Raw genomic sequence first — 19,098 nt, 5'->3', positions numbered from 1 at the left:
CCCCACCTACCATTAGTAGTTAATTCCTTACATTCACCAGCACTCAATTGATTCCTACCCTTTCTCTGTATTTCTGTGATCAACCAATATAGCATTTCGTTCTTGCGTACATTTCCTCTCTCTCACTAAGAGTTTAAATTCAAGTTTAGGCTGAGCAACCATATTCTCCTTTTAGGAAAACAAAATGAAACAAAACATGGTTACCTACCTGGGTCTGTCTTCCAGCACATTCGATACAAACCCACCAGAACGAAGACTGAAAGTGTTATTACAATCAAAGCAATAACAATGGGCAAAATAATACCTAAAAAGTATTGGAGACATTGTCAGTTAGAGTGGGTATTGAATCTCACAACACATGGTTTATGAACTGAGAGAAAGCATGCATGCTTCCTTTCTTCTTTAAACATCATTCTATTAAAAACATTACATTTTAAGCAAAGAAGATATATCTGATTCATGGGTTATGCTTTAGTTGTTATTTCTGATGTACCCACTTGATGTCAGTCTTGTAGCCTTTCTGAAATAAAACTCCAAATCTAAGGAAGACTCTCTTGGTGACTGAAGGAATGAGGAAATGGGAGACTGACCACACAGACGATGTCCCTTAGAACCAGACACATATGCATGCTTTATATTCTTCGCTACTTTACATTGAGGCTACTAATGTATAGTTTGGATGAAGGGAGTCAGAAGCACAAACTTCTAATTAGAAGATAAAAAGTACTAGGGATATAATGTACAACTTGCTAAATATATTAATAATTAACACTGTTGTATGTTATATATTCACTGCTGTAGGTATGAATATTCATTAGAAGGACTGATGCTGAAACTGAAGCTCCAACATTTTGGCCATCTGATGCAAAGCGCTGACGTATTAGAAAAGACCCTGATGCTGGGAAAGAGTGAAGGCAGGAGGAGAAAGGGATGACAGAGGACGAGATGGTTGGATGGCATCACTGACTCAAAGAACATGAGTTTGAACAAGCTCTGAGAGACGGTGAAGGACAGGGAAGCCTGGCGAGCTGCAGTCCATGGGGTCACAAAGAGTTGGACACGACTAAGTGACTGAAAGACAACAAATGTTATATATGAAAGTTAAGAGAGTAACAAAACCTTGAATTCTCATCACAATATTTTTATATTTCTTTAATTTTATATCTATATGAGATGATAGATGTTTACTATTGTGATAAGTTTTATGATGTAAGTACCGTTTAAGCTTATACAATGTTGTATGTCAATTGTATCTCAATAAAACTAAAAGAAAACAAGATATATCTCTTACTGGTTCTATTGAAAATACTCTGGTCATAAAGCTGACTTTCTAAGAAAATCACAAATATCTTTATGTAATAATATCTGAAAATTAGAACATAACTGAATATAAATGGATATTACAGTGCAACAACGTGGTCTAAGAAATATGTGTGTATTTATGAATGTCTACTTGTGGGTGTGGTGCTGCTGCCGTAGTAATTAGGGTGAGTTTTTCCTGTTCTTATTAAGAGAGGGGTTTTGCTGTGTGTTTTAGAATTTGCCTTCTTGTCTGGCAGTGACTTCCCAGGTTAAAACAAGAGTGATGAAAGGAAAAAGCTGTCACAGGAATTTAAGTAGAGATACAGAAGTTACAGTTACTAGTCAGGTGTTCTCATCTACTTGCATATGTAATGCTTATATTTATCAGGGGTTGAGAATAGCTCTCCAATTCATTTGTAGGGTGGGTTACACTTCACTGTTATGGTTAAATAATTGTTTTAAGCAGGTCTTGCTGGGTTCATATTAGATCTTGCATGTGGTCACTAGTGCATCCTGAAATAAAGATGCCATGACACGGCAGCTCCATAAATGCGGTGCTGACTTCTTGAATGGGATGACTTTACCTAAACCTAAGACAATCTTTTTTCATCACAGCTGCATATATATATATATTCATCTTATTCTTAATTTCCAGGGAAATTCATGAATATCCTCTCTATTCAGTGTTAGTATATACAGTATGTTATAAGATTATATATATATGTTTTTGCTAAAATGGAGAATTTCTTAAAAGGCTGTTTTTGACATTAAGATAAAGTTCTGTAAAGGTGAATTTTCATTTTTATGGAGATCTCTGCCTGTGCATTTTGGCTTATTTGAGGCTAGCCCCATCAATTCACTGTGACCTCTGGTGGTAATTGCTTGGCACTAAGGTAAGGAAGGAGCCTGGTGGGCTGCAGTCCATGGGGTCGTTAAGAGTTGGACACGACTGAGCGACTTCACTTTCACTTTTCACTTTCATGCACTGGAGAAGGAAATGGCAACCCACTCCAGTGTTCTTGCCTGGAGAATCCCAGGGACGGGGGAGCCTGGTGGGCTGCCGTCAATGGGGTCGCACAGAGTTGGGCACGACTGAAGTGACTTAGCAGCAGCAGCAGCAGCAAAGTAAGGGAAAAAATGCTCAAAGTGTATTTATTAAAACAAAATTCAATAGAAGAAAACTTTTGAAGCAGTTATATGGGATTATAATGGGATTGCAGGTTAAGTAAAGTTGAGAAAAGGCTGTTTATAGTTGAATCCTTTCCCTTACTGGTGACATTCAAACATTCTGCAGATCTACTTACTGCATTGAATGAAGATATATGTGTTACTCACTGGAATAAGAGGGGCTGGTTGTAGAAGCACTTGCATTTTTTGCATTCTCAAGGCCTACTATTTTAAGAAAAAAAAAATGTCAGCTTAGGTTAATGTGTGCCAGTCCTCATAAGCCTTCCCTCACCTCCCCACTCTCTATGTAGGTAGCCTCTGTGATGGATAGGTATGAAGCTTCGAGTGAAAACATTTTATCTCATTCTGAAAGAGTCCTGTGTTATGACTTGAGATTGGTAGGGAGTTAATGTATACAGTCTGAAGAGTTTGGACACAAGCACATACCCGTGAAGCCATCCCCACAATCAAGGTAACAGACACAGCCATCCCCTCCAAAAGTCTCCTCATGCCCCCTCCCGTTCTGAGAATGTGCAGTCTGGTTTTCTCTATCAGTTATATCTCAGTAGTCTGTTTTTTAAAATTGGTGACATTTTCTTGGTGAGGAGTAGTCAAGCAAAGCAAGCTTCCTCTCATGCACACAGAATTCATACCTTGAGACGGGGAGATGTTTTCTGCACTTGTAACTGATATTGAGGATAATGTAGCGGTTCTGAAAGATGATGCTTCTGGTGGTGAAGTGTTAACTGTAGGAAAATAATAAATCTAGAGTCAGAGTCAGATTATAGTATTTACTTTTCTTTCTGGATTTCTTTGCAGATTCAAAACGTTGGCATTTTGGATGATCTGTAAAAACCGTTTATCACTGAATAATGGGATACAAACAACTGTACATTAAATCATGTGTTCCTCCTGTATAGATGATTAAATTTGGCATGACAAAGCCTGGGTGTTATTATTATATCTTCAAGAACTGGCCAGAAATAAAACTTGAACAAGTTTATCATTTTAGACTATAGCCCATATCACCTACTGTAAGAGGTGTAAGTCTCTTGAAAAGTGAAAGTTGAAAGTTAGTCACCCAGTCGTGTCTGACTCTTTGAGATCCCATGGACTGAGCCCACCAGGCTCCTCCGTCCATGGAATTCTCCAAGCAAGAGTACTGGAGTAGGTTGCCATTTCTTTCTCCAGGGGATCTTCCTGACTCAGGGATCGAACCTGGGTCTCCTGCATTGCAGGCAGATTCTTTACCATGTGAGCTACTGCTGCTGCTGCTGCTAAGTCTGAGCTACTAGGGAAGCCCTTAGTCGTGTCCAGCGCTTTGTGACCCTATGGAGTGTAGCCCACCAGGTTCCCTTGTCCATGGAATTCTCTAGGCAAGATACAAGATACTGGAGTAGGTTGCCCATTTCCTCCTCCAGGGGTTCTTCCTGACTGGGGAATCAAATCCCAGTCTCCTGCATTTCAGGCAGACTGTTTACTGTCTGAGCCACCAGGGGACGGGATGCAAATCAATGCAAAAGCATTCATCACATTTTAGATATTACAACTTTGAGTGATACTGATTTTTTTTATTACTATAAATACTTAAACTGAACAGAAATGCAGTTTATAGTGTTCTTTAGTGGTCAAGGAGAAAGACTGCAATGGAGGCTTTGACTGGAAGAACTGGGGGAAAAAATGATGGGAGATCCCTTCATTTTTATCTTGAAAGCTCAGCAGTGATTTATACTTGTTTGGTTTCTCCAGAGCGACTGCTGCTTGGATGCATGTCCACTGCTCTTTTTTTCCATGGAAAATATTATTTTTAGATTGTTATTATTTGTTGGCTTGGGTGAATATCTGCCATCTTTCATCAGAATGACTCAAACAAAAAAATAATAAATAAAAATGCATTATTCAAAATTAATAAATCTCAATGAATTTCAAGGAAATATAGATAATTAAATGTTTTCTAAGTGTACAGCATTTATTCTCATGAATCTGTAATAAAATGTAATTTGTATCTGGAAAAGATTTTGAAAAATCATTCTATTTTTCTTCAAGTATGAAGTAGTATCTTTTAATCACACGTGTTTGCCTTGTCTCTATAGTGCATTGCACGTTCCTGGAGTGTGAGGGCCATCATTCCCACCATTCACATGGAGTTCTGACTACAGTGGGTGTGCAATAAAGTATAACTGACTGCTCAGATGATGTAAGAGTCATCTAATTATGGCCCCTTAGGAATATGAAGATCATGTACAAGTACATAAAAGAAATAGATGTTGCCTGTGACTGCCTGGGATCTTTCTCTCTTTGCCACCCACAGCCCAGCACGCACTGCATGCTTATGCATTTCTGACATCCGTGGGGGAAGAAAAATGTTAAGAGTCTGTATAGTTCTTTCTATGCAAGAGATCTGTGGGAGGAAGCTGGATATATGCCCATAAGAACAAAGAAAAATGTCAGGCTAGTGCACTGAGCAGGCAGAAAAAGGAATTTTAAAGATAAGAGTAGGAAATAGCTGAAAGCTTGGTACTTAGCTGCTTTTACCAGTGTCAAGTGTTCTAGTAAAGATGAATGCTCTTTTGGTTGTGTTGGTAGAGAATAAGATGGCTGATTAAATAACCAAAGGCATTAATCCTCCTGGGATTTCCCAAGGATTAATTTTCAACACTCCACATTCTACCTTATTACCTTCTCATAGGCAGGCTAAGTGGTGGCTACAGTTCTGAGTATAATCTATCTGGATCAGATGAAACTCCAAGCTTTTCTACCTAAAATGTGTTGACTATCCAGTGCCGTTGGGAGAAGGCAATGGCACCCCACTCCAGTACTCTTGCCTGGAAAATCCCATGGATGGAGGAGCCTGGTGGGCTGCAGTCCATGGGGCCGCTAAGGGTTGGACATGACTGAGCGACTTCACTTTCACTTTCCACTTTCATGCATTGGAGAAGGAAATGGCAACCCACTCCAGTGTTCTTGCCTGGAGAATCCCATGGTCGGAGAAGCCTAGTGGGCTGCAGTCCATGGGGTCACACAGAGTTGGACACAACTGAAGAGACTTAGTAGTAGTAGTAGTATCCAGTGCTGTTATTGCTAATGATCCACAGGTGGGCAATAGGGTTAACTCCTTTTTAAAAAATATTTATTTATTTGGCACATGGCACAGGGGCTCAGTAGTTGCCCCACTCTGTGGCATGTGGGATTTTAGTTGGCAAACCAGGGATTAAACCTGAATCCCCTGCATTGGAAGGCAGATTCGTAACCACTAGACCATCACAGAAGTCCCTAGAATTAATATTTTTAAAAGGGGATATGTTGGCTCCTTGAATAAATATTTAATTTTTTTCTTATAACCACTACCTTTAGTTAAAAATCAACACATACACACACATACACACAAACACACTTCACCTCTATTACACTGAATGCCTTCTTGTGTTTTCTAAACTCTTTTACTTCTTTTTAAAAAATATTAGTCATGACCCACTTAAAGGGAATTAACTTATAATTTGAGAAACCCTGTCCATTAGCATGAACACACTGATAAAATGACAGGTCTTGGCTGAATTCATAAATTGTCAGTTTAATGTGATTCTTTCTGCAATTAAGATGGAGGGAGCCATGATACATGCAGAGCTGATGACTTTTGTGGATCTCACTGAGACTCTTACTATCCCACATTACTCCTAAAGCAATATCAGCAGAGGAGGTACAAGAGACATGCAGTGGATTGATAAGAGCACATTTCTGAAGACTGAGCCCCTGGGCTCAAATGTGACTTGAGCACTTACTTGCTGTGGAATCTTAGGCAAGGCACTTCAACTCTGTGTCTGAGTTTCCACATCTAAAAAGATGTTCAGGGCAGACATCCTGGAATCTGAAGTCAAGTGGGCCTTAGAAAGCATCACTATGAACAAAGTTAGTGGAGGTAATGGAATTCCAGTTGAGCTATTTCAAATCCTGAAAGATGATGCTGTGAAAGTGCTGCACTCAATATGCCAGCAAATTTGGAAAACTCAGCAGTGGCCACAGGACTGGAAAAGGTCAGTTTTCATTCCAGTCCCAAAGAAAGGCAATGCCAAAGAATGCTCAAACTACCGCACAATTGCATTCATCTCACACGCTAGTAAAGTAATGCTCAAAATTCTCCAAGCCAGGCTTCAGCAATACGTGAACCGTGAACTTCCAGTTGTTCAAGCTGGTTTTAGAAAAGGCAGAGGAATCAGAGATCAAATTGCCAATATCTGCTGGATCATTGAAAAAGCAAGAGAGTTCCAGAAAAACATCTATTTCTGCTTTATTGACTGTGCCAAAGCCTTTGACTGTGTGGATCAAAATAAATGTGGACAATTCTGAAAGAGATGGGAATCCCATAGCACCTAACCTGCCCCTTGAGAAACCTATATGCAAGTCAGGAAGCAACAGTTAGAACTGGACATGCCACAACAAACCGGTTCCAAATAGGAAAAGGAGTACATCAAGGCTGTATATTGTCACCCTGCTTATTTAATTTATATGCAGAGTACATCATGAGAAATGCTGGACTGGAAGAAACACAAGCTGGAATCAAGATTGCCGAGAGAAATATCAATAACCTCAGATATGCAGATGACATCACCCTTATGTCAGAAAGTGAAGAGGAACTGAAAAGCCTATTGATGAAAGTGAAAGAGGAAAGTTGAAAAAGTTGGTTTAAAGCTCAACATTCAGAAAACGAAGATCATGGCATCTGGTCCCATCACTTCATGGGAAATAGATGGGGAAACAGTGGAAACAGTGTCAGACTTTATTTTTGGGGGCTCCAAAATCACTGCAAATGGTGATTGCAGCCATGAAATTAAAAGATGCTCACTCCTTGGAAGGAAAGTTATGACCAACCTAGATAGCATATTCAAAAGCAGAGACATTACTTTGCCAACAAAGGTCCATCTAGTCAAGGCTATGGTTTTTCCAGTGGTCATGTGTGGATGTGAGAGTTGGACTGTGAAGAAGGCTGAGCACCGAAGAATTGATGCTTTTGAACTGTGGTGTTGGAGAAGACTCTTGAGAGCCCCTTGGACTGCAAGGAGATCCAACCAGTCCATTCTAAAGGAGATCAGTCCTGGGTGTTCTTTGGAAGGACTGATGCTAAAGCTGAAGAAACTCCAATATTTTGGCCACCTCATGCGAAGAGTTGACTCATTGGAAAAGTCTCTGTGCTGGGAGGGATTCGGGGCAGGAGGAGAAGGGGACGACAGAGGATGAGATGGCTGGATGGCATCATCGACTTGATGGACATGAGTTTGAGTGAACTCTGCTGGTTGGTGATGGACAGGGAGGCCTGGTGTGCTGCAATTCATGGAATCACAAAGAGTTGGAGACGACTGAGCTACTGAACAGAACTGACTGAAGTGAAAAAATATGAGTTTAAAAATACATGTACTCTAATCTTGCATTTGATAAAATATCAATATTAGTAATGTTACCAAAGAATATAAAAATATGCAAGAAGATATATCACATGTTAAAAATTATTCTGAGAATAAGTGATTAACATTTATGGAGTATTTTAACTATTTACAATATTATATACTTCTCTAAACCTAGGTTATTTTAAAAATATTTACTATGAGTATGTGCTATTTCTGTGATCAGAAAAATCAATAATAAAATTGGATTTCAAAATAAAAACATGGTGATTATAATTTTTCTTCATCATAGTGTTGTGAAAATTAAATGAGTAAAAATAAATTAAAATTCCTTAGAAGTGTTGATACTAGCATGTTAATTATATATATAGTTAATATAGAAGTTTGGGTAGCTCCTCTTGGCCACCACCCCTGCCTTGGAGAGAAGCTCTATACAGTCAAAAAAACAAGACCAGGAGCTGACTGTGGCTCAGACCATGAACTCCTTATTGCCAAATTCAGACTGAAATTGAAGAAAGTAGGGAAAACCACTAGACCATTCAGGTATGACCTAAATCAAATCCCTTATGATTATACAGTGGAAGTGAGAAATAGATTTAAGGGCCTAGATCTGATAGATAGAGTGCCTGATGAACTATGGTCAGAGGTTCGTGACATTGTACAGGAGACAGGGTTCAAGACCATCCCCATGGAAAAGAAATGCAAAAAAGCAAAATGGCTGTCTGAGGAGGCCTTACAAATAGCCGTGAAAAGAAGAGAAGTGAAAAGCAAAGGAGAAAAGGAAAGATATAAGCATCTGAATGCAGAGTTCCAAAGAATAGCAAGAAGAGATAAGAAAGCCTTCCTCAGTGATCAATGCAAAGAAATAGAGGAAAACAACAGAATGGGAAAGACTAGAGATCTCTTCAAGACAATTAGAGATACCAAGGGGACATTTCATGAAAAGATGGGCTCGATAAAGGACAGAAATGGTATGAACCTAACAGAAGCAGAAGATATTAAAAAGAGGTGGCAAGAATACACAGAAGAACTATACAAAAAAGATCTTCATGACCCAGATAATCACGATGGTGTGATCACTCACCTAGAGCCAGACATCCTGGAATGTGAAGTCAAGTGAGCCTTAGAAAGCATCACTACGAACAAAGCTAGTGGAGGTGATGGAATTCCAGTTGAGCTATTTCAAATCCTAAAAGATGATTCTGTAAAATGCTGCACTCAATATGCCAGCAAATTTGAAAAACTCAGCAGTGGCCACAGGACTGGAAAAGGTCAGTTTTCATTCCAATCCCAAAGAAAGGCAATGCCAAATAATGCTCAAACTACTGCACAATTGCACTCATTTCACATGCTAGCAAAGTAATGCTCAAAATTTTCGAGCCAGGCTTCAACAGTATGTGAAACATGAAATTCCAGATATTCAAGCAGGTTTTAGAAAAGGCAGAGGAACCAGAGATCAAATTGCCAACATCCATTGGATCACTAAAAAAACAGAGTTCCAAAAAATATTTATTTCTGCTTTATTGACTATGCCAAAGCCTTTGACTATGTGGATCACAACAAACTGTGGAAAATTCTCCAAGAGATGGGAATCCCAGACCACCTGACCTGCCTCTTGAGAAATCTGCATGCAGGTCAGAAAACAACGGTTAGAACTGGACATGGAACAACAGACTGGTTCCAAATAGGAAAAGGAGTATGTCAAGGCTGTATATTGTCACTCTGCTTATTTAACTATATGCAGAGTACATCATGCAAAATGAAGTACAAGCTGGAATCAAGATTGCCGGGAGAAATATCAATAACCTCAGATACACAGGTAACACCACCCTTATGGGAGAAAATGAAGAACTAAAGAGCGTCTACATGAAAGTGAAAAAGGAGAGTGAAAAAGTTGGCTTAAAGCTCAACATTCAGAAAACGAAGATCATGGCATCTGGTCCTATCACTTCATGGCAAATAGATGGGGAAACAATGGAAACAGTGTCAGACTTTATTTTTGGGGGGTCCAAAATCACTGCAGATGATGACTGCAGCCATGAAATTAAAAGATGCTTGCTCCTTGGAAGAAAAGCTATTACCAGCCTAGACAGCATATTATAAAGCAGAGACATTACTTTGCCAAAAAAAGTTCATCTAGTCAATGCTAGGATTTTTCCAGTAGTGATGTATGGATGTGAGAGTTGGACTGTAAAGCTGAGCATGGAAGAATTGATGCTTTTGAATTGTGGTTGTTGGAGAAGACTCTTGAGAATCCCTTAGACTGCAAAGATATCCAACCAGTCCATCCTAAAGGAAATTAGTCCTAAATATTCACTGGAAGGAAGGACTGATGTTGAAGCTGAAACTCCAATAATTTGGCCACCTAATGTGAAGAACTGACTCATTTTAAAAGACTCTAATGCTGGGGAAAATTGAAGGCAGGAGGAGAAGGGGACAACAAAGGATGAGATGGTTGGATGGCATCACGACTCAATGGACATGAGTTTGAGCAAGCTCTGCGAGTTGATGATGGACAGGGAATCCTGGCATGCTGCAGTCCACGGGGTTGCAAAAAGTTGGACAAGACCGAGCGACTGAACTGAACTCAACTGAACTGATGGGACACTATGTGCCATGCATTGTTCTAAGGGCTTTATACTCACGACTATACTAACAATATTATCATTTCATATAATGGAAGCTAAAGCCCAGAGACCTTAAATAATTTGCCCAAAGTCACACAGAGCCAGGGTTTGAATGCAGACTCTAGACTCTGGTCTGTCAACCACGACTCTATGCTGCCTAAGCTGCTGCTGCTCAGTAACAATGAGTTATAAGTGCATCTTTATTTTTATTACATGAAATATCACCTATTTCTGGAGAAGGCAATGGCACCCCACTCCAGTACTCTTGCCTGGAAAATCACATGGACGGAGGAGCCTGGTAGGCTGCAGTCCATGGGGTCCTGAAGAGTTGGACATGACTGAGCGACTTCCCTTTCACTTTTCCCTTTCATGCATTGGAGAAGGAAATGGCAACCCACTCCAGTGTTCTTGCCTGGAGAATCTCAGGGACGGGGGAGCCTGGTGGGCTGCCGTCTATGGGGTCACACAGAGTTGGACACGACTGAAGCGACTTAGCAGCAGTATCACCTATTTCAATTTATTCTCCAATCAAGAGGTTTCTTTATACCAAGAGAAACTAAACCTCTCTTTCTTCAGTGGCTAGACCAGACTCTGCAGAAACATACAAGGAGACAGAATTCTTCCTAATGTATTAATAGAGAGCATGTTGTAGAGTTTACTGGAGGAGCTCACATCCTTAGCAATATTGTTGAAATGTGTCGGTTCTTAAAGTGAGTGCTGGCTAGCCAATCAGTTGAGATTGAGGTTTTTGTTTGTTAGCTTGTTTTTCAGTTGTTCTGGGTTTTCCTTGCTGCTCTCAGACTTTCTCTAGTTGTGGTGAGAGGAGGATAATCTTTGCTGTGATGCAGAGGCTTCTGATAGAGGTGGCTTCTCTTGTTGCAGAGCACACTCTAGGTGCAGGCTTCCGAAGTCACGGCTCATGGGCTCCAGAGCCCAGGCTCAGTGGTTGTGGCATATGGGATTTAGTTCCTTCATAGGATGTGGAATCTTCCAGGACCAAGGATCAAACCTGTGCCCCTGCTTTGGCAGGTGGGTTCTTATTCACTGCGCCACCAGGGAAGTCCAAGATTGTGAGTTTTTATGACCGTTCAGTGTAGACTAGAGAGTCTCAAGAACAGGGTTGAGCACTTCTCAGAGACTTATCAGATCCTTGAACCAGAGGAGAAACCACTTAGCCATACCTAGATTTATAGGTTCATATAATTTCCCAAGTGGAAGCTTATGCCAGGCCCTAAGCTAATTTTTATTTCTTATTCCATAACTGAGTTATTTTTTTCACAACTAATTTTTAAACATCATAAAATTTCCAAGTTACTAAAACAACTCAGGATATCACTTGCTATGGCTATATTTCTAGTTTGAGTACATTCTAACTGAACTGTTGAGTACATTCTAACTGAACTGTTACTAACTGAACAATAGTATCAAGATTCTGTCATTCAAAGTTAGAATATTCAGGTAAGTAATCCTCTGTATAAAATAGTTCATGTTTCACATTATATGAATTTACCAGTAACCAACTCCAGGCATTGCATAAGAATGCCTGTGCTTGTTCATTCAAGCGTGATGAATGAATCACGACAGAGAATCCTCCTTTCCAAAGGCCAGTAGTCAATTTTGATGGCAGTTGTCTGTACTAGCTTCTGATTTTCCATAAAAAAGTTAATGTCTAAAAAACAACTGAGGTCCTGAAACACAGTTGAGAAATGAAAGATGTGTACAATAAAATTTTTTGCAAGCTGTGCTGGTCACAATGAGAATGCTGTGATGATTAATTTTTTGTGTTGACTTGGCTATGGGGTTCTCAGATATTTGATATGGTTGTTTAGTCACAAAGTTTTACCTGACTCTTTGTGACCCCATGGACTGTAGCCCAACAAGCTCTTCTGTCCATGGAATTTCCCAGGCAAGAATACTGGAGCAGGTTGCCATTTCCTTCTCCAGGGGACTTTTCCCAACCCAGGGATTGAACTTGCCTCTCAGGTATTGGTCAAGCATTATTCTGGGTGTGCCTGTGAATGTGTTTTTGGATGAGATTAATATTCAGATCAGTAGATGAGTGAAATATATGACCTCCATTAGGGTGGCTCTCATCCAATCAGTTGGAGGCCTGTACGGGGGCACAAAGAGATGGACATGACTGAGCATGCACACACACACGCAAACAGAAAGACTTCCTGGAGTAAGAAGCAATTCTTTCTGCCTGGTTGCCTTGAGCTGGGATATCAGTGTTTCCCTGCCTTTGAACTGAGCTATTGTCTCCTCTTGGATCTTGAGCTTTCCAGCTTCCAGCCTGGAACTTACAGCATCTGCTCTTCTGGTCTCAGCACTTTGGACTGGGACTAGAAGTGCACCATGCATTCCCTGCTTCTGGATCTCGTTTGCCAAGTGAGGTCTCAGGACTTCTCAGACTCTGTAATACATTGAGCCAATTCTTTATAATACATCTCTTTAGAGATTTCCATATGTTTATATAAATACATATTTATATATGTATATTCTCTTTGTTCTGCTTCTGTGGAAAACCTGGACAAATATAGTTGTATTTTCAGGAAATTATGGGCAAATGGTTTATTCCTTTCCCAATATATTGAGGCATATTGGTCCATTTTTCTTTGAGCTGACATCTCTTACAAAGAAATCAAAAGGTTAATTTTCAAGGACAAGTTATTAGCTCTGCCTGTCTGTGGGAAAATGATAAGGCTAAACAAAAGTGAATTCTATCATTGCTTTAAATTGTTGTAATGGCCACACACAATGTCTGCATATATCTCCAGGGAATAAACAGTCTTTCATCACTTTTTAGTGGGTCTTTCCATATCCTCATTAGCTCTGAACTCAGAGCTAAAAAATCAAGTAGGCACAAAAATCTGGCAGCTAGAAGACCACTTTTTTCATGAAACTGTTTCTCGTCTTTCTTAAATTGCTTTTATCTCACCCAGTGTATGCTACCACAGATAAAGGGAAAAAAATTCTTTCCCTCCTCTGATCCTAATGTAAGGTTATCTGAGGCTTATCACTGACACTATATGACTGCTGGAGTTATTATAGTTATTTATTATATTGACTAGTCTTTAGTAACCTTTCATGGCAGGCTCCATGTATCACTCAAAATCTTAGCTAGTGCTATATGTGATGGAACAGAACAAAGATTGAATGCCTCGGTTAGCAGTGATTGGTTGAATATATCCTTCTGTATATTTAGCAGGGGATTATACTAAACTTGGAATCTTACCAGGTATGTTACAGTGGGCAGTTGAAATTTTACTCTCCTACATGTTTTAGATATTGGGTGTGAATTCTTCTTCATGCTTAGCATTACTAAACACAGCTGTCCATTCATACAACCTTTGCACTATTGAATGAAATGAATGGACATGTCTTCTGACCTTGATCAATCATGTCCATCTAACTGTGACTACCTTTCTTGTATGTTTATTATATAAAATTGAATGTCGTATCTACATATAGAAAAGAAAAAGAAAGTATTAGTTGCTCAGTTGTGTCTGAGTCTTTGCAACCCCATTGACTATAGCCTGCCAAGGTCCTCTGTCCATGGATTTCTCCATGTAAGAATACTGGAATTGATATACATTTCCTTCTCCAGGGAATCTTCCCAACTCAGGCATTGAACCTGGGTCCACAGCCTTGTAGGCAGATTCTTTACCATGTGAGCCAACAGAGAAGTCCATATCTACATATAACTGCTTATAATTCATATTTTATATACAGTTGCCTTATTCTGAATTCCAAAAAAAGATCCTACATAAAACAATTACCAATTGCTAGACCCTTAACAATAATTTTTGAAGAGAGTGGTAAAGACATAATTTTTCATGGAAATTAAAGCCAGATGCATTGTATGAAAGAAAATATCAAATGTGAGAGCTATGAATGTTCTAGTCAAAGACTAAATGTGTATTCAGTTGAGTCAGTTCAGTTCAGTCACTCACTCGTGTCCGACTCTTTGCGACCCCATGAATCACAGCACGCCAGGCCACCCTGTCCATCACCAACTCCCGGAGTTCACTCAGACTCACGTCCATCGAGTCAGTGATGCCATCCAGCCATCTCATCCTCTGTCGTCCCCTTCTCCTCCTGCCCCCAATCCCTCCCAGCATCAGAGTTTTTTCCAATGAGTCAACTCTTCGCACGAGGTGACCAAAGTACTGGAGTTTCAGCTTTAGCATCATTCCTTCCAAAGAAATCCCAGGGCTGATCTCCTTCAGAACGGACTGCTTGGATCTCCTTGCAGTCCAAGGGACTCTCAAGAGTCTTCTCCAACACCACAGTTCAAAAGCATCAATTCTTTAGAGCTCAGCCTTCTTCACAGTCCAACTCTCACATCCATACATGACCACAGGAAAAACCATAGCCTTGACTAGATGGACCTTTCTTAGCAAAGTAATGTCTCTACTTTTCAATATGCTATCTAGGTTGGTCATAACTTTTCTTCCAAGGAGTAAGTGTCTTTTAATTTCATGGCTGCAATCACCATCTACAGTGATTTTGGAGCCCCCCAAAATAAAGTCAGCCACTGTTTCCACTGTTTCCCCATCTATTACCCATGAAGTTATGAGACCAGATGCCATGATCTTTGTTTTCTGAATGTTGAGCTTTAAGCCCACTTTTTCACTCTACACTTTCACTTTCATCAAGAGGCTTTTGAGTTCCTCTTCACTTTCTGCTATAAAGGTGGTGTCATCTGCATATCAGAGGTTATTGATATTTCTCCCAGCAACCTTGATTCCAGGTTGTGCTTCTTCCAGCCCAGCGTTTCTCATGATGTACTCTGCATATAAGTTAAAGAAGCAGGGTGACAATATACAGCCTCGACGAACTCCTTTTCCTATTTGGAACCAGTCTGTTGTTCCATGTCCAGTTCTAACTGTTGTTTCCTGACCTGCATACAAATTGCTCAAGAGGCAGGTCAGGTGGTCTGGTATTCCCATCTCTTTTGGAATTTTCCACAGTTTATTGTGATCCACACAGTCAAAGGCTTTGGCACGGTCAATAAAGCAGAAATAGATGTTTTTCTGGAACTCTCTTGCTTTTTCAATGATCCAGTGGATGTTGGCAATTTGATCTCTGGTTCCTCTGCTTTTTCTAAAACCAGCTTGAACATCAGGAAGTTCACGGTTCACGTATTGCTGAAGCCTGGCTTGGAGAATTTTGAGCGTTACTTTACTAGTGTGTGAGATGAGTGCAATTGTGTGGTAGTTTGAGCATTCTTTGGCATTGCCTTTCTTTGGGACTGGAATGAAAACTGACCTTTTCCAGTCCTGTGGCCACTGCTGAGTTTTTCAAATTTGCTGGCATATTGAGTGCAACATTTTCACAGCATCATCTTTCAGGATTTGGAGTAGCTCAACTGGAATTCCATCACTTCCACTAGCTTTGTTCATAGTGATGCTTTCTAAGGCCCACTTGACTTCATATTCCAGGATGTCTGGCTCTAGGTGAGTGATCACACTATCGAGATTAACTGGGTCATGAAGATCTTTTTTGTACAGTTCTTCTGTGTATTCTTGCCACCTCTTCTTAATACCTTCTGCTTCTGTTAGGTCCATACCATTTCTGTCCTTTATCGAGCCCATCTTTTCATGAAGTGTCCCCTTGGTATCTCTAATTTTCTTGAAGAGATCTCTAGTCTTTCCCATTCTGTTGTTTTCCTCTATGTCTTTGCATTGATCACTGAGGAAGGCTTTCTTATCTCTTCTTGCTATTCTTTGGAACTCTGCATTCAGATGCTTATATCTTTCCTTTTCTCCTTTGCTTTTCACTTCTCTTCTTTTCACAGGTATTTTTAAGGCCTCCCCAGACAGCTATTTTGCTTTTTTGCATTTCTTTTCCATGGGGATCGTCTTGAACCCTGTCTCCTGTACAATGTCATGAACCTCAGTCCATAGTTCATCAGGCACTCTATCTATCAGATCTAGGCCCTTAAATCTATTTCTCACTTCCACTGTATAATCATAAGGGATTTGATTTAGGTTATACCTGAATGGTCTAGTGGTTTTCCCTACTTTCTTCAATTTCAGTCTGAATTTGGCAATAAGGAGTTCATGATCTGAGGCATAGTCAGCTCCTGGTCTTATTTTTGCTGACTGTATACAGCTTCTCCATCTTTGGCTGCAAAGAATATAATCAATCTGATTTCAGTGTTGACCATCTGGTGATGTCCATGTGTAGAGTCTTCTCGTGTGTTGTTGGAAGAGGGTGTTTGCTATGACCAGTGCATTTTCTTGGCAAAACTCTATTAGCCTTTGCCCTGCTTCATTCTGTATTCCAAGGCCAAATTTGCCTGTTACTCCAGGTGTTTCTTGGCTGCCTACTTTTGTATTCCAGTCCCTTATAATGAAAAGGACATCTTTTTTGGGTGTTAGTTCTAAAAGGTCTTGTAGGTCTTCATAGTACTGTTCAACTTCAGCTTCTTCAGTGTTACTGGTTGGGGCATAGATTTGGATTACTGTGATATCGAATGGTTTGCCTTAGAAACGAACAGAGATCATTCTGTTGTTTTTGAGATTGCATCCAAATACTGCATTTTGGACTCTTTTGTTGACCATGATGGCTACTCCATTTCTTCTGAGGGATTCCTGCCCGCAGTAGTAGATATAATGGTCATCTGAGTTAAATTCACCCATCCCAGTCCATTTTAGTTTGCTGATTCCTAGAATGTCGACATTCACTCCTGCCATCTCTTGTTTGACCACTTCCAATTTGCCTTGATTCATGGACCTGACATTCCTGGTTCCTGTGCAATATTGCTCTTTACAGCATCGGACCTTGCTTCTATCACCAGTCACATCCACAACTGTGTATTGTTTTTGCTTTGGCTCCCTCCCCTCATTCTTTCTGGAGTTATTTCTCCAGTGATCTCCAGTAGCATATTGGTCACCTACTGACCTGGGGAATTCCTCTTCAGTATCCTATAATTTTGCCTTTTCATGCTATCCATGGTCTTCTCAAGGCAAGAATACTGAAGTGGTTTGCCATTCCCTTCTCCAGTGGACCACATTCTGTCAACATTACCTAAACATTTACCTCAACATTACCTAAAAGAAAAATACTAATTATTTTAAGGAAGATGGGGGATGTTTGTTAATTTTTTTAAAGTGAACCTGGATTTAGGCTTTAGCCCTACCATATATCTGAAATTTAAGACTGACCTTTCTTGCAGTTGATAGAATCGGCCATATTTCTTTCTAATTCACTGTTCAAATCAATGGTTTGTCTATTATCTATTTTAGGAGAATTAGTTTCTATAATTCAAAATTAAAATCTAAAAGTGCTTTTCATTACATGTAAAAATCAATTGTAGTTAAAGCTGGAATTTTGTAAATAAACTTTTAAACAAAATAAAAGATGCTTTGGTCTCTCCTTAAAAAGAGCTGACAATTTGGCAGCCTCCCGATTCTCCTCCATCTGTAACTCCTCCTTGATAACCAATCCATGAAACAGGGGACAGGATTTCTCCAGAACAGTGCAAAGCATCAGCCAATGCAAAGCTGCCCTCTTTGCCTGGATGAACTATTTTTATGTTTTGTTTTTCCCAAGGCTTTTTCCAATGCATTTCTAGACTGTGTAGATGGAAATAAAGGATAAAAAATACCGTGATGAGGTGAAATAGAGAAAGTTAACAATATAAAAATAACTTCCTTTGTTATTTGATATATTATGTAGAAGATAAATAATTTAAATTTAAAAGCATATAACTCCCATTTCTAATTCTTGAGGGTAGACCATGATGACTATTTAGGACGTTTGCTGTGAAAATATTAGAGTCACTCATAATTTTCATGGCTTTATTTTTCCATTTTTTAAAAAAAGTTACATGATCTCTGTATTTCCTAGCCACCTGTTCTCCTTGCTCAGCTCTGCAGTAAATCTTTCTCTGGTCCAAAAAAAAAAAAACAAGTTTCATGATCTCCTAGGTTTATTTCACATATTTCTCATTTAGTATATAGCAAAGGTGGTTAATATTGATAACCTAAGAGATATGTCACTTATACATGTACCAGATAGGAGTTAGGAAAATAAAAATCTCCAAATAATTACAATTTCGAAACAGTATGAAGATTCAACATGACCATTTTCCTCTGCCAATAATCTTCTCCAATTTCCATTGCTCCATCATCCAAAATTTTTTCAGCTTAAAACTAAGGATGGCAAAGCTTGAGTGCTTCTCAAAGTGATAGCATTTTAGACTGTTAACTGTGGTTTATAACATCATCTCTTTGGATGCCAGGACCAGGCTTTGTTAGAAAGTAGAGACGACAGCAAAAGCACACCCTATACTTCTGGGAGGGGGCAAGCTGACCACACAAACAGACCAGGAACACTAGGTTCTGGGGAGAGGAACATTCCACAAGCTTTATGCATTTCCCAGAGCTGGTTCCGCTAACCCAAGCCCCAGAGCACTCAGACACACTGTTGCATATTCTCCTTGTCTGCATTTTTTTTTTTTAAACACAAGATTTCCTAAATATTTTAGTTGCCATGTAATATTTTCTTTTATACTATTTAACCCTGTCCTCAAACTGATTGATCTACTTTGTCTCCTTCTTGGGATTTTACTCAGGAATATTCTCAGACAAAAGAAA

General features: G+C 39.6%; 1 protein-coding gene across 5 annotated transcripts in view; it reads right to left on the bottom strand.

Annotated features, from left to right (window-relative positions):
* Positions 1–19,098, bottom strand: part of EMCN (endomucin) — a 121,635-nt gene that overhangs the window by 20,655 nt on the left and 81,882 nt on the right. For 4 of the 5 annotated variants that reach the window (NM_001076420.2, XM_005207702.5, XM_010805950.4 and 1 more), the window contains 3 exon segments: positions 209–304; positions 2,638–2,694; positions 3,123–3,215. In NM_001076420.2, coding sequence (NP_001069888.1) covers positions 209–304; positions 2,638–2,694; positions 3,123–3,215 — 246 coding nt within the window. 5 annotated transcript variants of the gene reach the window in all.

Source organism: Bos taurus, chromosome 6, assembly GCF_002263795.3.
Source record: "Bos taurus isolate L1 Dominette 01449 registration number 42190680 breed Hereford chromosome 6, ARS-UCD2.0, whole genome shotgun sequence".
Classification (NCBI taxonomy): Eukaryota; Metazoa; Chordata; class Mammalia; order Artiodactyla; family Bovidae; genus Bos; species Bos taurus.
This window is presented reverse-complemented; position numbering and strand designations above follow the sequence as displayed.